The sequence below is a fragment of the Jaculus jaculus genome, chromosome 2 (assembly GCF_020740685.1).
Source record: "Jaculus jaculus isolate mJacJac1 chromosome 2, mJacJac1.mat.Y.cur, whole genome shotgun sequence".
NCBI lineage: Eukaryota > Metazoa > Chordata > Mammalia > Rodentia > Dipodidae > Jaculus > Jaculus jaculus.
Genome location: NC_059103.1, coordinates 18414675 through 18437370, shown reverse-complemented (window position 1 = coordinate 18437370; position 22696 = coordinate 18414675). Strand labels below are relative to the sequence as shown.

Below are 22696 nucleotides of genomic sequence, written 5' to 3'. Positions count from 1 at the left end.
TTTAAAAATTTTTGGCACATGTAATTGTGCAGATTTATGGTGACCTGTGTAACATTTTGTTACATATATCCATGTGCAACGAGCGAACCAGAGTGTTTAGCACATAGATGACATTATACACTTAGCATTTTTTGGCGAGAACACTCAAAAGTTTCCCTTCTAGCTATTTTGCAATTTAGTAACAGTAGCTAAAATGTGACTATAGCCAGACTAGTGTATATCAGAATACCAGAATGCGAGAATTTGTTCTTCCAGCCAGCCTATTTCCAACTTTGTACCTGTTGGCCAACTTACTTCTTCCTCTAACGCCCTACCCATTGTTTTTTTAAAAAATTATTTATTTATTTATTTGAGAGCGACAGACACAGAGAGAAAGACAGATAGAGGGAGAGAGAGAGAATGGGCGCGCCAGGGCTTCCAGCCTCTGCAAACGAACTCCAGACGCATGCGCCCCCTTGTGCATCTGGCTAATGTGGGACCTGGGGAACCAAGCCTCGAACCGGGGTCCTTAGGCTTCACAGGCAAGCACTTAACCGCTAAGCCATCTCTCCAGCCCGTTTTTTTCTAGTTTTAACACACCTAGGTGCTGCATACTAGTGAGGTCACCAGTGTTTGTCTTTCAGTGTCTTGTTTGTTTCATTTATCATAATGTCTCTTACCTGTAATCCCAGCACTTGGGAGGTAGAGGCAGGAGGTCAGGAGCTCAAGGTCAATCTGTACTACTTAGTGAGTTCAAGGTCAATTTGGGCTCCATGAAACATTGCCTCCACCTCCGAAGTGCTGGTATTTCAGGTGGACTACCGCACCTGCCCAGCATTTATGTGGGTTCTGGGGATCTGAACTCAGGTCCTCATGCTTGCACAGCAAGCACTCTATCCACTGAGCCATCTCCTCAGCCCAGAACTATTCTCTTGATGAGGGAAGTCATGGACAATCCTCAACTCCCATTTGTCCCCATTTCTTAGACATCTGACTATCAGTATTGGGCATCCAACCTCTAGGACATGAACCTTTGAGGGGTGACCCCTACCCAAACCATAGCAGTAATGTGTAAATAAATAATATATTTTATATCTACACCTTGGAAAATTACTGAGCAGTCAAAAATGAATTAACTAGATATATGTGTAGAATTGGATGGGTCCCAATAGTTTAATCATATGGACCCAAACTGGTTCTTGCAAGCTGTAAGAACAAATTCATGGTATAATTTTATTTACATAAATTCAGAGAGATACACACAATTCTATCTATCTATCTATCTATCTATCTATCTATCTATCTATCTATCTATTTATGTATTCTATATAGTTACCAAGTTTAAAAATATAGACAGTAAGGATTCATTCTACCTTTTTTTTTGAGGCAAGTGTAACAGACAGACTGGCCTTGTTCTATGTAAGAGAATGAGAGTGAAAGAGACAAAGAGAGAGAGAGAGAGAGAGAGAGGGAGATATTGAGAGAGACAGAGAGAAGTGGTGCATCAAGGCCTCCGCTATTGCAATCAAACTCCAGATGCATGTGCCCCCTCGTGTGCATGTGTGACTTTGGGCTTGTGTCACTGTGCGTTTGGCTTACATGGAACCTGGAGAGTCAAACATGAGTCCTTTGTAGGTAAGCGCCTTAACTGCTAAGCCATCTCTCCATCCTGCATTCTGCCTTCTTCATTAAACTGTCATTGTGGACAGAGGTTAGGGGGAGGAAGGTAGGCAGAGCTTTGGAGTGAAATACTATTTTCTGATGTGCATATATGATGAGTGTGTATGTTCATATGTGTGAGTGTGGGTGTGCACATCCAATGGCACATGGGTGGAGGTCAGAGGACAATTTCCTTGTCCTCGACCTCATTTGAGGCAGGGTCTCTTGTTCACTGCTGCTTACACCAAGTTGGCTGACCCACGAGCTTCTGGTGGATTCTCCTGTAGACGCTGCCTCTCTTCTTGCCACAGGTGTGCTAGGATTAGAGATGCCTGCTATTGTGTCTGGCTTTATGTGGGTTCCAGGAATCCAACCTCGGGTCCTCACATGTGTGTGGCAAATCCTTTTTCCCTGAAACCATCTCCTCAGCCTCTAACATAGTAATTTTTTTTAAAAATTTTATTTATTTATTTATTTGAGAGCAACAGACACAGAGAGAAAGACAGATAGAGGGAGAGAGAGAGAATGGGCGCGCCAGGGCCTCCAGCCTCTGCAAACGAACTCCAGACACGTGCGCCCCCTTGTGTATCTGGCTAACGTGGGACCTGGGGAACCGAGCCTCGAACCGGGGTCCTTAGGCTTCACAGGCAAGCGCTTAACTGCTAAGCCATCTCTCCAGCCCTAATATAGTAATTTTAAAGATCTAAGCACATAGGGTATGGTGGTGCATGCCTATAATTCTAGCACTTGGGAGGTTGAGGCAGGATGATTACTGTGAGGTCAAGACTGGTATGGGCTGTGTCATGAGTACCAGGTCAGCCAAAGCAATCTTATGAGACCTTGTCTCAAAAAAAAGAAAAGAAAAGAAAAGAAAACTACGTAAATAAACCTATGAGCAACACTTATCAATGTAGGTGGTGGGTATGTATAAAACATGATTTAATTATAAGTTTTTATTGGTTTTAAGCATTATTCCTATTGCTATCAATGCAGCTTGTATTCTGCTATTGTTTGGGGATTTTCTCTTTCATTTGTTTGCAAAGGCGGTACCTTTAGTCACCAGTGGGCTTCTCAGTCAATAGCTCTTTCTTCTTTCCTTTTTGGTTTTGATATATTACCTAACTCTGATATCTCTTTAGGAATTTTCATACTTGTTTTACTCTGACCCTACTTTCTTTTTCAGCATATAAGACAGAAATTCTGTGCTGACTTCTTTGTAGCATATCATTGTCGGCAGCTCACCCTTCCATATTTCTGAGGTAGAGCATTTACACTGACCCCCCCCCCCGCATTAATGTTTTTGCTTACTCATTCTTGTTTGATTTGAGATCTATCCAAACCTGGCGTTTGCCAGTTGGCATGCTCCAGCAGAATTGTAACAAGGAAACAACACTGTTTCATAAGTTCCTAGCCAAATGCCCAGTGTCTAGCTGGCAGAGGGCATCTTTGCCAGAGTATGATGGGATCTTCTTGTCCCCATAATTTAGCTCTTATACTCTGAGGAGGAGATGTATATTTTGGGGTTAGCTGAGGACTTCTGCAGCTCTTTTCACTCTTTGTTTTTGCCCGTGTGTGGATGCAAGCTCGTGTGCGGTACAGGTGTGCGTACCGCGGGGGGCCAAAGGTTGACACCGAGTCTCCGTTTTCAAGCACTCTCCACCTTATTTATTGAGACAGGGTCCGTCATTTGAACTCAGAACTACCCAGTTTGGCTAGTCTAGCTAACCAGCTTGCCTTAGGGACCTCCAGATCCCATCCACATCCTGAGTACTGGGGTGAAAGGCTGTCTGGCTTTACATGGGTGATGGGGATCTGGGCTTAGGACCTCGGGCCTGTGCAGCAAGCGCTTTGCCAACTGAGCCGTCATCCCGGCCCTGCGGCTTTTTCTTAATTGAAAGCCATACACGAAAGAAACAAATCTCCATGACATTGCTCCCATGGCCACTTTCACCAATCCGGAGCTAATTTCGTTAAGACAACATTTGCCGGGCATGGTGGCGCATGCCTTTAATCCCAGCAGAGGTAGGAGGATCGCCGTGAGTTCGAGGCCACCCTGAGAATACATAGTGGATTCCAGATCAGCCTGAGCTAGAGTGAGACCCTACCTCAAACAAAACAAAACAAACCAATATTTACTGATTATTTATTTCTTTAAGACCGAGTGGGGGATGGGCATGCCAGTGCCTCCTGTTGCAAAAGGACTCCAGAAGCATGCTCCACTTTGTGCGTCTACTTTATATGGATCCTGGGGAATTGAACCCAGGCGACAGGATTTGCAAGCAAGGGCCTTTAACCACGGAGCCATCTCTTCAGCTCTCTGAGCGCATTGTATATCCTGATGTGCAGGAATGATGCTTCAGACCGTCTAAGTGCCTTGCACTGAAGGAATTAACAGCTATACAAAGGAAGTCCCTGCCTCCCGCTGCTGATAAAGACAGCGGGACGGGTCTGGGGCAGATTGGCTCAGTTGGTAAAGTGCTTTGCTTTGCAAGCATAAGAGTATGAGTTTGAATCCACAGTACCCATGTAAAAATGGTGAGTGTGGGAGGGCACACCTGTGATCATAGTACTTGGGGAGGCAAGACAGGTGGATGCCTGGGGCTCAGTCTAGCCTAATTGGTGCACGCCAGTGAGAGACCTTGTCTCAAAAAGGAAAAGGTGGATAGTGGAGGCTGGGGAGATGACTCAGGGGGTAAGAGCTCCCTTGCTGTGCAAGCACAAGGGCCCAAGATGGCCTGGTTCACCCTGATCTCAATTCTCTAGCACCCACATGAACGGCTGGGAGTGGTCACACATGCCTGTAACCCCAGTCCTGTGGGAGGACAAAGACCAGAAAAAAACATCACTTTGGCTTGCTGGTCAGCCAAAACTAAGTCTACAAAAAGAAAAAACACCCACAAAATTCAGCTCTGGGTTCAGGAAGAAACCTTTCCTGGAGGAAACAATCAAATAAGTGATAGAAGAGGACAGTTGACCTCCATTAGTCTCCAGCATGCACATGAGGCATATATATCTGCATACACATGTGTGTACATCACACACACACACAGAAGTAGATGGCATTCCTGAGGAATGATACCCAAGGATGTCCTCTGGTCTTCTCATGCAGTCATCTACACATGTACACACATGTGCACAGACTCATGTCATCCCAGCCTAGCTGGAGGGATGATTGCCTCCTGTTCTGGTTGATTCTCCCTGATTCACAGGGAATTTGGGTGAATAAGAACATCCTATGCCTTCACTGTCCGACCATTATTTTGTCTCTGACTTCTGATGATTTATCTATTCTAATCCCATTGTCCCAATTTAATGGGAGCTTCTTCCATCCACTGGCATTGGTGCTGTTGGGAATACCATATTTTTTTGTGTGTGCCTTCATGGGTATTTTTAGAGGAACTCGGGCAAGGCAACATCAGCGTCGGCTATGCACTTTAACTTTCAGAGTGTTAAGAGTGTATGTGTGGTAATTGAGGATGAAGATCTATGTCAAGTCTGCCAGAGATGCACCCTCCAGGCACCCTACAGAGAGCCCAAACATCAATTGAAAGCTTTCAACCCCTTCAAAAATCCATGTGAGAGTTCTAAAAAGTCTTAAGTTCTTTGAAAAAGTTACAAGGAAAAGTGAACATGTATTGCGACAATTTTGAGATCCCCTTTTCTCTGGCCTCTTTCTCTCCTCTCATCTCTGTCTTTTCTGTCTGTCTGTCCCTCTTTTATCCACGACCAGAATCTGTTCAACTAAAGTAATATAAGACAGTGCTCCTCATAGTATTGTTTTTAATTTTTATTTATTTTATTTTATTTTTTGTTTTTTCGAGGTAGGGTCTCACTCTAGTCCAGGCTGACCTGGAATTTACTATGTAGTCTCAGGGTGGCCTTGAACTCATGGTGATCCTCCTACCTCTGCCTCCCAAGTACTGGGATTAAAGGCGTGCGCCACCATGCTTGGCTCCCACATAGTATTTTTATTGGATAATTTTATTCAATAAAAACTAAAGAGACTAAGACATAGAAAAGAGAAAAAATAGATGACAAGCATTATGAAAACTCAAGAAGCAGAGACTTGCTCAAGGAAGTCTGATATTTACATAAGTATGCAAATGATGTTTTGTAAAAGGAGGGGGAGAAACAAGGGGCAAGTAGAATGAACTATCCAGGGCAGGGGAATAGAAGTCTTTGCCCTCCCGACACCTTTACCTTGATGTGATCATGGAGCCAGGCTCGCTGGTGGCCAGAACTCCTCCAGCTGAGGTGCTTTTCCACCCACATAGTCCCTCGTCATGAGACAGGCAGTGCTTGCTGACATCACTCAGCTCTGGAAACCTGTCCTTCACACCTGGTCCCTCAGCATGGCGGCACACACGCCAGCCAGCTTCTTGCGGCTCATCCTCTGTTGACCCTCCTTTGTACCCCAGCTTAGCACATCCATGACTTCCTTTCACTCCTGCTTCTTGCTACCTCAAATCCTTGGCAAATAATATCTGATGATTCTGGTTAAGCCCATTCTGGGCACAAAGCTTGATTAAGTTTTTTTTTAACACGTGTGTGTGTGTGTTGTGAATGCATATGTGTGTGGTCACAAATCCATGTACGTGTGGGTGCACACATATGCATGTTGAGGCCAGAGGTTGATATCAGGGGTAAGATTCAATCACTCTCCACTTTATTTGTTGAGACCAGGTTTCTTCATTGGCCTGCAGATCACTGGTTTGGCTAGACTAGCTAGTCAGTGGGCCTCAGGGATCCCATTGTGTCCCCGTCTGTAGTGCTAGGATTACAGGCACATGTCACCTGGCATTTCCATATATGTTCTGGAGACAGAACTCTGGTCTTCATGCTTTCAAGGTGAGTACTTAATCCTTGGCGCCATCTCCATCTTTAAGTTTCCGCTTTAGAGCAGTGTTTGTTTTGGCTTTTATGTAGACTTGTATATTTTGCTTTTGAACTCAGGAGGGAATCTTAAAGCTTGCCTTTTCCAGGGCACTTTAGAGTGAAGTTTAGTCTTTAATTGCAGCAGTTGTTTTGAGATTACGTGGGATTACTTTCTTCCTTCTCTTACACGTGAACTCTACATGTGCCTCATGACATAGACACACACACACACACACACACACACACACACACACACAAACACACACACACAAACACACATACTCTAGTGCAATGAACAAAATTTTAAGCAAGGGATTACTAGAAAGAGAAGCACTGAGAGAAAGGATAGTACACACACCCAAGTGTAGGTGTACTTTTGTGAAGGTTGCCAATGTAGAGACTCTTATAGAGTGATATTTTCAAATATGAGTGTTTATCTCTATGGAAGGTCCAGTTGCATAGAGTTTCTTTCACACTTGGAACTTTTTGGGTGCAGAAGCTGAAGGATGTAAGGACCTAATTTCTTCTTTTTCTTAATTTATTTTTATATTAGAGAGATAGAGAGAGAGAATGGGCATACCAGGACCTTCAGCCTGCTGCAAATGAACTCCAGATGTGTCCGCTCCCTTGTGGCATATATGAAACATTGCATGCTTGTATCACTGTGCATCTGGCTACATGGGTCCTGGAGATTTGAACATGAGTTCCTAGGTTTTGTAGGCAAGTGCCTTAACCACTAAACAATCTCTCCAGCCCTCTTCTTTGTTTTTAACTGTGACTCCCAGCATTGACTTTAATTATGATTGCTTGCATGAGCATGTGTAGGTCTACTTAATTTTGTAAGTTACTTTTTTTTTCCCTGAGGCAAACTACATTGGTGTCACAAATCTGATTCAGTTGTGACCAGTTTTCTCTGAAGAGTACTCACCATTTGTTCTGTGTCTGACTCAGGGGTGTGGATTGATATATTCACTTGGGTATGCATTTCTTCCTTAAAAAAAAACCTTTTATTGACAACCTTCGTAGGTATAGACAATATACCACGATCATAATTTTCTAACCTTCCCTTTTCTCCATTCATGAATCCCTTCTCCACTGAGTCTCTTCTTTCCAACTAGTCTCCATTCTTCTTATTTTTTGTTTGTTTTTCAAGGTAGAGTCTCTCTAGCCCAGGCTGACCTGGAATTCACTATCTAGTCTCAGGGTGACCTTGAACTCACAGTGATTCTCCTACCTCTGCCTCCCGAGTGTTGGGATTAAAGGCGTGCGCCACCATGCCCGGCTGTCCCTCTTCTATTTTGATGTCATCATTTTCCCTTTCCTGTTATGCAGGTCTTCTGTAGGTAGTGTAAGTTACTGTGAGGTCATGTATATCAGGGCCACTTTGTATATGGAAGACAGTATTGCACAAAGCCATTTTGTTAGTGGAAGAGAAAGTAATAAAGTATCTTTACTAAGATGTAAAAATTTGTATGGTGAACACAAAGCTTCAAATATACAGGTAAGAGATAATAATGGGACATTCACCAAATGCTGAGCAAGTTGTGATTCATGATGAAATGGGAAGGAATGCTTTAAGCTTCTATACTGGCCCTAGTAAATCTTTCTCCTGGTGAGAAAGTTAGAATGATCAGCAAAAATGTGTCTTTTCAGGTTTATGAAGACTTAAACATGGGTTAAGATAACAGCTAGCTATTTGGATGGTGGCGTCAATGCTGAGTGAGGCAGGATAGAAAGGCAGGGAGAATTAAGGGGATATGAAGGGGATGGAAGCCCCTCATCCTACAATCTAGCTGAACCTCTTTCCAGATAAGAATTAGAAATTCCAGCACATGATCAGGGAGGTGGCTCAGAGGGCAAAGTTCTTGCTGGGTAAGTGTGAGGACCTGAGTGTGGGTCCCCAGAACTCATGTAAAGCCAGACACTGTAGCATGCATCTGTAATCCCAGCACTCCTATGGTGAGATGGGAGGTGGAAATCAGAGAAGCTTCCAGAAGCTTGGGGGCCAGATATACATCAGTGAACAACAAGAGAGACCTTTACTTGAACAAGGTAGAAGGTGAGGACTAACATCAAACACCCTACATTGTCCACTGAACTCTACACGTGCCTCATGACATAGACACACACACACACACACACACACACACACACACACACACACACACACACACACACACACAAACACACATACTCTAGTGCAATGAACAAAATTTTAAGCAAGGGATTACTAGAAAGAGAAGCACTGAGAGAAAGGATAGTACACACACCCAAGTGTAGGTGTACTTTTGTGAAGGTTGCCAATGTAGAGACTCTTATAGAGTGATATTTTCAAATATGAGTGTTAAAATAGTGGCTAGAGAGATAGCTTAGCAGTTAAGGTCTTTGCCTGTGAAGCCTAAGGACCCAGGTTTTTTTCTCCAGATCCCATATAAGCCAGATATACATGGTGGTGCATGTGTCTGGAGTTTGTTTGCAGTGGCTAGAGGTCCCGGTGCGCCCATTCTCTCTCTCTGTCTCTAATAAATAGATTAAAATAAAAATAATTCTTTAAAAAATGTTAAAATAGCAGTGGACCAGGCTTGAGGCCAGAGCATGTATGACCTTCAAATATAGTCTTACTCTTTTTCCAGAGATAAATCTGAAATACTCTAGGCATCTCATAAACAAGACTAGACATTCTTTTTAAATAGTAAAAACATCTTAACTTTCCCCGTGACCCTATACCCTAGGGTTTCCCCCTCCATTGAATTCCAGGAACAATTTTATGATTTCATTTACTGAAAAGAAAAGGTTTCTTAGCAATGCTTTGAGATGTAACTTCAGAAACCACCAAGCCAGTATACATGGCTACTGTAAAGACTTGGTTGTGACTCTGTCTTGAAGAGCCCATGCCTACACTTGGGTGTATATACTATCCTTTTTCTGAGTGCTTATCTTTCTGTTAACCCCATGCTTAAATCTACATTAAACTTTCTTCCTAATATGCTCCAACTTTGCTTCATACTGGCCCATCCTGAAATGCTTTTCTGCAGTAAAGAATCTCATCTTTCCTTGAGAAGAGGTTTCTGAAAAGAACTTCTCAGGCTAGTACGAGCGGCACCATGGAGGTGTGTCTCCTGCCCTACTGCTGTTAACAGTGTGAAAAGCTAGAATCACCTGGCAGGGTAGACCTTTCCTCCCCTACACAATGGACTTCAACCCATACTCCAGTGACCGTGTACATGGCCCTAATTATTAGGGCTGGTGCCATTTCTACAGGGTCCTAATTCTTACATATGACTCTTCCTTTTACTCCAGTTTTGTCGGCAAATTAACGTGGAGGATGGAAGAGATGCAGATGAAGTATTCTTCCAGAGGAAAGATTATTTAAAAAAAATTGTGTGTGTGTGTGTGTGTATGGGTGTGTGCATGCCATGGCATGTGTGTAGAGTAACTTTGGGCTGTTGGTCCTCTCCTGCCTTGTTTGAGATGGGCTCTCTCTCTCTTTCTCTCTGTCTCTCTTTTGTTTTTTCAAGGTAGTGTCTCATTCTAGTCCAGGCTAGCCTGGAATTCACTATGTAGTCTCAGAGTGTCCTCAAACTCACTTCAATCCTCCTACCTCTGCCTCCTTAGTGCTGGGATTCAAGGCATGTGCCACCACTCCTGGCTCTCTCTCTCTCTCTCTCTCTCTCTCTCTCTCTCTGGTTTGTTTGTTTTTGCTGCTGGGAAGGCTAGACTAGCTGGCCTGTTAGCTTGGGCATTCTCCTGATTTGCCTTCCATTGCTGGAGCACACTGGTATTATGGATACATGTCACTTTGTGTCTGGCTTTACATGGCTGCAGGGGGTCTGAACTCTGGTCAGCAAGCTTACAGAACAAGCACCTTTAACCACTGAATCATCTCCCCAGCTCCCTTTTGTCTTATATCTGTGTGTTGCGTGACTTCCTAGGGAGATGTGAGCAAATGCTTATTTCACAACAACCAGGATTCTGAGGACAGACCAAAGTAACAATTCCATCCAAGCCCAGCTCGGTGCACCAGTAACTTTGCTGTGGTGATTTACAGGAGCATGGGTGATGCAAAAGCAGCTGCATCACTGGGAAGTCCCACCCCATCGTGGGGATGACCTCATAGAAGCCACATCATGGGAGTCAGTTAATCTTCCACTTCCTATATACACACACATCTCCCAAGTTCACTTGCAGCTGGGGAGCAGAAGGGCATGGTGGGTGGAACCCCAACTGAGGGTCCTCCTATATCCAGCCCTCCTCTCTTCCTTCTAGGGAATGGCGTACTTCCATGACCGTTAGTTACCATTGACCTAGTTCTGCTTATACCATTGCCACGACTATGGACTGAGCACTGTACAGCAAACTCTGTTCCATGCTGGCTGGAAGTCACGTCCCATCCGTGGGAGGAAATCACTTTATCCAACCCAGGGCAAAGTGATCTGGGGAAGTCTGCCTAAGAATTTGTTGAAGACGTGTCCCTTATGATGAGCAAAACGCAGGCTCCCTTTGTGACTGGCGTTTTGACGTGTGTGATTGGCCCATGGATGTACGTTTTGTTAGTGTTGGAAAGAGTGATGGGAGGCTGACAGTTGGCTCTCGTCTGAGCCATGTGTCTGTTTTACTTTTGGGGCCCTGGAGCATTTGTGATGGTTGTCCCAGTTGCCAGGATGAGTGAACAGTACCTTCGATAGAAATAGAGAAGTCAGGAAGTGCAGCCTATTTTGTAGGAAGATAATGAATTCATTTTTAGATATTTTTGAGTTTGAAATGAGAGTTTGACATCCCAGCAGAAAAGCCTGGTGCTCAGCTGTGGCTGCATACTCTCAGTAATTCTTTTTAAAAATCTCTCTCTTTTCTCTGCCTTTCTCTCTCTTTCCCTAGTGCTTGCTATAACATACATGTGGAGGTCAGAGGACAACCTTCCCCCTTGTTTGAGGCAGGCAGGATCTCTCACTGTTCACAGGTAGCTGGCCTGTGAGCTTCTCCACTTCACATCTTTGCAAGAGCACTGGGATGTCAGACACTCACCACTGTGACTGGTTTTGCCTGGGTTCCTGGGATCTGAACTCAGGTCCTTGCGTTTGTGCTGCAGGCTCTTTATCCACTTAGCCATCTCCCCAGCCCGGTCCAAATAACTCTTCAGGTGCTTGAGTTCTAGAACGTTTTCTTTCACTCCCTGGCTCTGTGCCCTGGTCAAGTTCTACTCTTAGAGATTCCACTGGCTGGTTTCTAAATTGGCAGCGCTAAGCCCAACAAGGGACATGCAGGTGCGTCTTAGACCCAAGGGAGAGAGAGCAGGTGGTGTGCTGCTGGGCCTGTTGCTTATTGGTGTTTTGGGGAATCTGGTCCCCAGTATGGTGCTCAGTCTATAGTGAGCTCATGTTCTATGACCAGGGAAGGTTGCTTTCTCTTTCTCGCTCTCCTTTCTTCCTCCTCTTTTTTTCTTCCTGTTTTTCTTATCTTCCCTTTACTGCTCTTATTCATTTTCCCTTTCTTCCTCTTTTCTTTCCCCTTCTTCGTTCTCCTTTTCCCTCTTCTTCCCTCTCTTCTACCCCCTCTTTCTCTTCTCCTTCTTCATCTCACTATGTAACCCAGGCCACACTTGAACTTGCTATGTGGCCAGGCAGACCTCAGATTTGTGCTCTTCTTGTCTTTATTCAGAGAGTACCAGATGCATAGGGATAGAACTCAGGGGACTTTTGTCCCCTCCCAGAGGCCCTAGGCCTCTCTGCTTCAATGCTCTCAGTTCTTCAATGCACTTGGTGGTGGGGAGTCGCGCCTTTCACTGCTGCTCAGTTCCCTTTCCCACCAGGCCTGCCTGGCTGGCAGGGGTGGGGTTGGGGGACTTCTAAGTTGATGGCAGGATCTTTGCAGGGAGGCATGCTAGTCTGGGCTAAGAGAATGCTTTGATTTCCTGTGAGAGTGCTATATGCATCTTCATTCTGGGACACCCTGAGGTGCCACTTCCCTTCACAGGGAGCAGGTCTAATTTCCACTCCAGAGAGTGTACCCAGAAGCCATTTATGCAGTGGCTGGGGAGGTGGCTCAGCAGGTAAGAGCACTTGCTGTTCAAGCATGAATTCCCAACACCCATGCAAAAAACTGGGCATGGGTGCACACACCTTTAATCCTGGTACCCAGGAGGATCTCTGGGGCTTGCTGGTCAACCAGCCTAACCAAAAAAGCAGTGAGAGTTGGGTTTAGTGAAAGACTGTGCTTCTCAGGGAAATAAGACAGAAGAGTGACAGAGGATACTCAAGGTCCTTCCCTTGTCTCCATATGAGTGTACATGAGGTGCATACATCTGCATTCATGTACATATTCCGTGTGTGTGTGTGTGTGTGTGTGCTATACACATACACCCAAAACGGCTATGCACGCCCCCAGCATCTGCATTCTAACTGGGCTTGGTGATGACATGTTACAGAAGCACGTCCTGCAGGCATGTACCTGTGAGAGCTTGGTGTTAGGCAAGGTGGTGCTTCCCTATAACCCCAGCACTCCTGGGGATGAGACGGGATCGCTCGTGGTAGTGGGAATGGAGACACAGTTCACACTGTAGCCCATGGAAGCCTGGGGAGTTCCCCAAAAATTTTTAGGGGGCCTTAAATCAGGTAAAACCAGACCCCTGGCTTTGACACATTCAGTATGGAGCAGAGTTGGGGCTTACTAAAAACAGAAAGATGAGCATTCAAGGCAAAGAAGGCAAGCACACCCGCAGCATGGGCATGGGCTTCTCTAAGGGCGAGTCACACTTAAGTGTCTTAGCATTAACCAGATACTGTTTTGATGGCCCTCAAGTTACAGTTCAGAAGGTTACTAGGAAATAGATTTTCTTCCCTCTCTTGTTTTGATAAACAAGTTTATAGGATGGCTCTGGAGGTGTCTCAGATGGAGTTGTAATCTGGTAAAGCAAAGCAAGAAGCCACTAGGGTCACACAAGGAGTTTAGGGGCATGCCTTTTACTGTAAATGTGGGTTCTTCTGAGATTCCTACAATATTTCAGGTTTCTGGTTGGAAAGGGAGAAAGGCCTTAAGTAAATAGTAATTGTTCTGCAATTCCTGATTCTCAGCTGGTGAGAGGCTTCATGCAGGTGAGGGGCTCTTTTCCCTGTAACTTTCCTTGTTTTTGTCCTGACTTGAAAAGACCTGGAGTTCAAGTCCATCCTGGACTATGTATTGAGCTTTGGGTAAGCTTTGAAGATCAGTTGTCTAGAATAAAGAGTTTGCGAACTTTCTCCTTTTTTGAGTACTCTCTGGATGGAATGCCTACACACCCTGGGAAATGTGACTCACTTGGAGAATAACATGATCACCACCAAGATGACCTGTTGCTGGGCTATCTTATAAGCATGGTCAAGCATAAGTAGGGAGCGATAATTTTTGAGGTTCAGAAAAAAAAGAGCAAAAGGCTTTTTTGTTTGCATGATGCAACATTGTCACCAGACCTGGTGGCACAGTCCTGTAGTCCCAGCTACTCAGGTAAGCGGAGGATTGCAAGTTCAAGGCCAGCCTAATCTACATAGTGAGTTCAAATCTAGCCTGGGCTACCTAGTGAAGTTCAAGGCCAGTCTGGGCAACTTTTCAGGGTTATTTCTCAAAAGAAAAAGTGTTGTAGAGATCTAGGGGACTGGGACTATAGCTGAGTGGTAGTAGAGTGTTTGCCTAGTATGTGTGAGACCCTAGGTTCAATCCCCAGTATTGCAAAACAAAAACCATAAACAAAAAAGCCATGAAAAAGAAGCTGTTTGATAGACTATTGCTATGCTGTGGTGTAAATGCATAATGAAATGAGACATCAAATAAAGAAAAGGGTGAACCCAGGATCCTTTTGGAGTTGCTCAGGCCATGGGGACCCTAGAAACATTCTGACGTCCCCTCTAGAAATGTAATTTTTAAAGATAATCCTGGTGGTCTGAAAATAGAGATGGTCTTCTAAGGAAGAAATGGAGGAACGAATGAGTCATGATGTCTTTCTCTCCCTCTCCCCTATTCTCATCTGAGCAGGGAAAAGATGCCGTTCCACCATGTAACCGCTGGCTTGTTGTACAAGGGAAATTACCTCAACCGATCACTGTCTGCAGGCAGCGACAGCGAACAGCTGGCTAATATCTCCGTGGAGGAGCTGGATGGTAAGGAGCCGCGTGGTGGAGCTTAGTCACCCAGTGAAGACATTTTGGGGTATTGGGAAGCCATTTTGATACTGAAAAACCATTTTGGTTATGGAGATGCTACTGGTTTTCCACAGTGGCCAAGTCAAACTATGGGGTGATAGGAAAGAATTTGGAGGCAGACTTGTGTCTAAGAAACTTTTTCATACGGGACTACAATAGCCTGAATAAAATCCAAGGGGAATATGTTGATTTCCTTGAATTCTGATTGGGAAGATAGATTCATTGTTCTTAAAATGTATTGTTGAAAGCTGGTTATTGGTAGTGCATGCCTGTCTTCCTAGCACCCTGGAGGCCGAGGCAGGAAGATGGAGACTTTGTCAGTCTTGGCTACAAAGTAGGTTCAAGGCCAGCCTGGGCTATATAGTGAAATAAGGTCTCAAAACAAAAGCACACATCATCAACAACAAAAAAATGCATTGTGTGTAGCTGGCAGAGTCTTTATCACCAGTGGGATTACCTTGTTTTCTACATTGTCATTTACAGTGAAGTCCATCTGCAGGGGAGGTTTAAGCTTTGCTAATTGCTGCCTCTTGACTTGGAGCCATGGTACTTTGAACACTGCCCAACTAGGAATCATCTGGAAGCTGCATCTAGGTGGGAGCTGGCAGCAATTATTTTAATTGCCTTTGTTCTTTTGCAGCACACTAAAACCCTGAGTGTTCAGGACAAGGGTTTGGGATGGGCATTAGTCCTGGAACATAATGCTTAAATTATTCCTAGGATGGTATCCCAATCCTCTCATTTGGAAAAAGAGAGAGGGGAAGGACAGTGAGAGGGGAAGATGGGGATATGGGGACAGAGGGAGAGAAGGAGAGGGGATGAGGGGAGAGAGAGAGAGAGAGAGAGAGAGAGAGAGAGAGAGAGAGAGAGAGAGAGAGAGAGAGAGAGAGAGAGAGAGAGAGGGAAGAGGCTTTCTTCTAAAATAGAGACTGGTTGATTCAGTAGATAATATCTGCAAAAGCCAAAACCAGAATCAGGTTCTTAATGGCTTCTTAATGCCATGTCCCCTGCAGTACCATTTTGCTACATGAACTTTAAATTTGCTTTGGATGTAGAGAAATCATAAAGACTCCAGATTATCCACATATTTGCTTCTAAGTGTCAGGTTCAGAACCATGGTGTTCCTTATGTGTGTATTGGTCAATGGAAGGTCTCAAAAGTGCTTCCTTGGGCCACTACCACTGAAATTGCCTAGTGTTGGGTAGGGGGTAAGGGAAGCAAAGAAGACAGGTCATCTGCAGATTTTCATTCTATTTCCATTTTGCTTGTGTGCTCATGTCAGCGTTTGCTTACGTACATGGATGAGTGGTGGAGCTGCAGAAGCTGTGGGTTTAGTGGGCTGGATCTATGGAGTTAGTAGGAAAAGTTATAAAATGTGGGAGTTGTCGGGTTGTTGCTCAGTGGTACGGCACTTGCCTTGTGCACATATGATGCTGGATTTGAATCCCAGTATTGCAGAGTCAAAGGGAGAGGGAGAAGTAGAGAGAGGGGGGAAAATGGACAGATAGATGGATAGCTGATAGAAAAAAAAGGTTGGAAGCAAGGAATAAAAGAAAGAAGGAAGAAAGGAAGGAAGGAAAAGAAAAACAAGTAGAATGGTATAGATAGACTTCTTAGGAACAGCACCTGTTTACCACAGTTTCCACAGAGGCTGCTGGCCCAAGAGGTGAGTAATAGCTGGAACCTCCTATTTCATGTGGGTGGAAAGGTTTGTGGATGCAGCACACGGAAGCAAGAGAGCCCGCCCCTTCTGCAAAGCGAGCTCATGCTGGTGACCACCAATCAGGATGCCACCGTGCCTAAGTGAAGTCTTAGTCCATTTGAGCTGTTATAGCAAAACACCACAGGTGGGTTGACTTGTAAACACCAGGAATTTATTTCTCATAGCTCTTGAGTGTGGAAGTACGAGATCAAGGTACCAACAGATGTGGTGTCTGGTGAAGGCCTTGTTCTTGGCTCCCAAGCACCACTGAGACTTCAGTGAGGGAAGGGATGGATGAATGTCCTTGGGAATCTTTTATAAGGTCCCTGTTCACAAGGGCACTGCCCTTTTAATCACCTAACCCAAAGATCCCATCTCATCACAGAGCTGACTTGGTCTCCACAAAGGAATTTTGGGGGCCACAGCGTTCAGAACACAGCATGTATGCTTGCAAGAGAGGCTTAGCCTTTGCCCCAATCCTTGGAAGTCTGTGTCTGAAATGGAGATTAACTGGCATAGCAGTTACTTTCTTATTGACGGGACAAACACCTATCCAGAAGCAGCTTGTGGAGGAAAGGGTTCATTTTAGCTTGTGGTCTTGAGGGGAAGCTTCTTCGTGGCAAGGAAAGCGTGGCGGAGCAGATGACTGGGGTATCATATCTTGCCATGTTAGCTAGGAGGAAGCAGCCAGAGTGAGCTAGCTCCGAACACCCATGGGGCTGAACTGATACACCTCAAGGACCATCCCCGTGACACACCTCCAGCAAGCCTATACCTGCCAAAGGCTCTACTAGCTGGGGATCAAGTTTGAGGCTATGCAACCACACAAGAGGCTATAGGAGGCATTTCAGATTCATTCTATCCCACATGGTGTGAATGTGGGCTATTTTTTTGCTTTTATTTGAGTAGGACCCTGTTATAATTTCAGTCTGAAATGTCCCCTAGTGGATCATGTTTTGAACACCCATTCCCTACCTAGTGGTACTGTTTTGAGAGGGTAGGGAATCTTTAGGAGGCGAGGCCTAGATGGCAGAAGTAGGTTCCTAAGGGTGAGACTTTGAATATTGTACCGAGCCACTGGTTCTTGCCACTCCAGTTACTTCCTGGTCCACTGTGATGTGGACAGCCTCTGCTCCATACTCTTGCCACTGCCATGATCTGAGATGCTTTCTTCCCCTAAGTTGTTTCAGTATTGTTGTCACAGTGACATGAAAGTCCCTAATGCAGTCCTCCATCTTAGTCATTCGTTTGCAGGAGGGATTGGAAGCCACCCTTACTGAGTGACTCCTGGCTGTGAGCTCTGGACAATATTTTGGGTAATTCCTGAAGAGATTTGAGATTACTAACCTGATGAAGTTTGGAAATCACCCATAGCAGGTGGCCCACAGGCCACATGCCTCCCAGAATAGCTATGAATATGGTCATAGATGACAGCCTCATATATAATGTCAGAAGGTTGGACACCCCTGATCTATCCTTCCACTTTGCCTTGAGTAATTGATGATTTCTTTGAGACTTAGAGCAGGCTACCCATCTTCCTGGGCTTTGCTAGAGCTATGAAGACTGTTATCTGGATTTTTACCCTTTTTCTCTGCCCCCTTCCCATATAGACTCCTTCCTGAAATGCACTGAACATTGTTGGGCAAGCTGTAAAACTCACAAGCTTACTGCTGTCTGTGCATGGGCAGCCTGAGCCAGGCTGAAATGTACCTTTTTCAGTAGACACAGGGGCCAGAAGGAATTCTAACAACTCTCCAAGCTCAGGTTAGAGTCCCTGGTTGAGGGAAAGCAGCATTTTATGCCCCGAGGCTGTCTGGTAAAGATGATGTGTTTGTCCTTCAGGATGGTAATCCACACTCTCTGCCTGTAGCAGGGTCATTTATTTTCTGACAGAAGGTTCATTCTTTTTTATTTATTTACTTTGCCAAGGTGAACACTGAGTTACAATTCTTCTTGCTTCCATTACAAGCATCCTGGGGCTCTGGGCAGGACAGTGAAGATGTGTTCTTAGTTTAGAGCAGTGAGACAGAGTCTGAGTACCAGCTGGCCCCAGTCATTTCAGAGCTCTGTGGATTGATGCTGGGGGAGCCAAACGTTGCAAGACGTTCCATGCTTGCTCTTCTTGTGGTCTGCCTGGTCCTAAAGTTCTCAGAGCCACTCTTTTTTTTTAAAATATTTTTTTGCTCATTTTTAATTTATTTATTTGAGAGCGACAGATACAGAGAGAAAGACAGATAGAGGGAGAGAGAGAGAATGGGCGTGCCAGGGCCTCCAGCCTCTGCAAACAAACTCCAGACGCGTGCCCCCCCTTGTGCATCTGGCTAACATGGGACCTGGGGAACCGAGCCTCGAACCGGGGTCCTTAGGCTTCACAGGCAAGCGCTTAACCGCTAAGCTATCTCTCCAGCCCAGAGCCACTCTTTTATTTGGTTTATTTTGACTTTTGGCACATACATACTCTTATGCATTCATATGGTGTTATTTGGTTTTATTTCTCCCAATTACTCATATTCTTCCTCCTCCCACAAAGGCTGTTCTTCCTAGTTAACCCTGATCCTATTTTCATCCACTGTTGCTGTTTTGTTTGTTTGCCCTGCTAAATTAACTCAGGGTTGCTTGCATGAGCAGAGGTGGGCGGATTAGTTACTGGAGTGTGGGGCAACGTAACCAGGGACCACACCACTGAAGAACATGACTCCCTTCTCCCAGTTACCATTAGGTACTCTGGGAGGGGTGAGAGTCTTATGAGCCCTTCTCCCAGCCATGATGAAATGCTGACAGGCTCAATCTTGCGTAGGAAACCACAGCTGCTGGGAGTTCGTGAATGTAACGGCCATGTTGTATCCAGAAGACAGCGTTACACATCCCTCCACCCCATTCTCCTGCTCTTGCCATTCTTTCCTCCACAGCCACCATTGTACCCTCAGGAGACAAGGAAACTTGGGCACATGGAATTGGTGTAACTTGGCACATGGAATTGGTGTGTTGGACAATGGTGGTCATTGCAACATCTTTTGTGAACTGGACTTCCTGAGCTCCTGTGGTGATTGGTACATTAATTACTATCTTTTTCGTTGTTGTTGCTGCCGTGACCAAAATACCTAAGAAAATAATTTAAAGAAGATCGGCTTTATTTTGGTTCATGGTGGAGCAGAGCAGCTCATGTCATAGCAGCTGGAAAGCTCAGAGACCAAAGGAAGGGGGCAGGGATAATAAACCTCAAGGATCTACTTCCTCTAGAAATTTCCAGAACTTCCTAACATAGCACCACTAACTGGAGACCAACTTTTCAATAATATGAACCTTTTTTTTGGGAAGTACTTCTTATTTAAACCATAATAGTTGGGCATTATCTTCTGCTTTACACTTATCCATACCATACCAATTACAGTTTCTTGCTTGTGGGTGGCTGTAGGGACAGCTTCCTCATCTAGTGGTGATTGTCACCACGATATGATGTCCCTTTCTTGAGTAGTGTGGCATGTGTACAAGTAATTACCATGTAATGTAGAGCATGGAAAGAACCACAGGCCACACAGGCTATTTGTAGTTACAACTTATTCATGGACAGTTTCTATTTATTCTCTTTAGATAAAGCTCAGGAGGGGGGAAAAAAAACAACCATACAGTCAGTTGTCCAAATTGGAGATGGGCATCACTCAATCAAAGCAACTGCAAGGATGGGTTGATAGGGGCAGTTGTTCACTTGTCTCTTCCTTCCCATCCATTCATTCTCATTTACATGAGTCCACTTTCTGTTATGGTAATGAAATCCCAGAGGCTAGGTACTTTATGAAGAAGAGATGCTTGTTTCCCTCACATTTCTGGAGTTTCAAGGACATAGCATTGCCATTGACTCAGTTCTAGCTAGAACCTCGTGCTGTGTGGGTGTGACAGAGGCATGTGGGACATGGAGAGATTACCTAGTGACATAGGAAAGCAGAGCCAGACTGGGAGGGGCCAGGCTTGCTCTTTTCTGATAATTCTCATGGGAAAACTAACCAGGGGAGAACGACTTTTATTTTCTTTGCTGAAGGTAGTGTCCTCTCTATGGCTTAATTGCTTCTTAGTACTTCCCACCTGTATTGATTACTTTACTCATTGCTATCAAATGCTTGTCCAGAAGTGACTTAAGGATTTATTTTGATTTACAGTTTCCAGGAGTAACTTTCCATTATGCTGGGTATAATAGTCTGAATGGATGTTCTCCCAATACATTCAGGAGTTTATTAAAGCTTGTAATGTAGATCTCCAGCCACCTGACTGGATGAGGTGTCACTGGGTGGATCCTGGGGTCCAGCCCTAAGGTGTTTGTTATTGGGGGCGGATGTGGAATTCCAACCTAAACATATGCAAAGTGCTTGCACTTTGCCTGGGGTTTCTAGAATGTGCTTGCTTATGATGGTTTCTCTCACTGCACACATCTGTGACAAAGGGGGGCGGGCAGCTTCTTCTGTCATTATGGAACCTCCCCTCTGCCCATCAGCTTCAATGAATTCTCTTCTCCCATGAACTGTGTCTGGTTTGGAGGATCATCCCAGCAATGTGAAGATGACTGCAACACTGGAAAAGACATGGAAGCAGGGAATGGGAGGCCAGCTCATCACGCTGCTTTCAGTCAGGAAGCAGAGGGGGAACAGGAAGAAGGGCCAGGCTATGAAGCTTTTAAGGTTTGTCCCCAGAGAGAGTCACCTCCTCCTGCAAGGCTCCACTTCCTAAAGTTTCCACAACTTTCTCAAACATCATCACCAGCTGGGAACCAAGTGTTCTAACACAAGGGCACCGAGGGAACATTTTACACTCAAGTAACACTACTTCTTCTCACATTGTCACACAGGGAACAAAGCCTACAACACATGAATAACTGGGGGAAAATAACATTCAAACCATATCACCACTCATGCATTCATTCATTCCAGAAATATATACCCAAATATCTTCCAAGGACAGGAGGAAACATGAAATAAGAATAATATTCATTGCCTGGTCCCCTAGGACCTTATAGTATATCCAGGGACTTTGTGTATATACAAATGTATTAGCAGTTTCTTATATTTTGGTGGGATTTTACTAGCCATATAGATTACAAATTTAAAAAGTTTAAAAAATATTTTTATTTGAGAGAGAGAGAGAGAGAGAGAGAGAGAGAGAGAGAGGGAATGGATGTGCCAGGGCCTCCAGCCACTGCAAACAAACTTCAGACATGTGCGCCCCCTTGTGCATCTGGCTAACGTGGGACCTGGGGAATTGAACCTGTGTCCTTTGTCTTTGCAGGCAAACACCTTAACCACTAAGCAATACCTCCAGCCCTAATTTTTTTTTTTAATTTCAGAGAGAGAGAGAGTGAGTGAGAGAGAGAGAGAGAGAGAGAGAGAGAGAGAGAGAGAGAGAATTGGTGCACCAGGGCCTCAGACACTGCACTCGAACTCCGGATGCTTGCGCCACCTAGTGGGCATGGGTGACCTTGTGCTTGTCTCACCTTTGTGCATCTGAGTTACGTGGGACCTGGAGAGGTGAACATGGGTCCTTAGGCTTTGAAGGCAAGTGCCTTAACCACTAAGTTGTCTCCAGCCCTGGATTACAGGTGTTTTTTTTTTTTTTTTGGTCTTTCAAGGTAGGGTCTCGCTCTAGCCCAGGCTGACCTGGGAGTCACTGTGGAGTCTCAGGGTGGCCTCGAACTCACGGCAATTCTCCTAACTCTGCCTCCCAAGTGCTTGGATTAAAGGTGAGCGCCCCCACGCCTAGTTTTGGGTTACAATTTTTTAAGAGTAGTTTTCTGCAGGTTACTTGTTGGATAATGTCATAATGCAATATTGATCTTAAATTCACTTGTGATGGTTAAACTTGTCAATCGGATTAGGAAACACCTAGGAGGGGCTGGAGAGATGGCTTAGCAGTTGAGATGCTTGCCTGAAAAGCCTAATGACCTGAGTTCAATTCCCTAGTATCCACTTAAAGCCAGATGCACAAAATGGTGCATGCATCTGGAGTTTGTTTGAAATGCCTAAAGGCCCTGCTGCACCCATTCTCTCTCCTTGCAAATAAATAAATTAATATTAAAAAAATTAAAGAAAAACACATAGGAGATTAGTAAAGCTCACCTCTGAGTGTCTGGGAGGGTGTTTCCAGATATGATTAGATCATGAATGTTCTGGTGTAATCTATGGGTTAATCTTGATGGGTTCATAACATGATGTCGTTACTACTAGGTGGTAGTAGGAAGGGCTTATTTGGAGGAAGTATATCATTGGGGGCATCTGTGAGGCTACATATGTTCTGGCTTCTTGTTTAATCTCTTTCTTCCCAGCCACCA

The 22696-nt window shown here is 44.8% G+C and overlaps 1 protein-coding gene across 1 annotated transcript in view; it reads left to right on the top strand.

Annotated features, from left to right (window-relative positions):
• Nucleotides 1–22696, top strand: part of Caln1 (calneuron 1) — a 471181-nt gene that overhangs the window by 40509 nt on the left and 407976 nt on the right. The window contains exon 2 of the mRNA XM_045142964.1: nt 14515–14639. Coding sequence (XP_044998899.1) covers nt 14522–14639 — 118 coding nt within the window. The 5' untranslated portion in view covers nt 14515–14521. The remainder of the gene's footprint in view (nt 1–14514; nt 14640–22696) is intronic.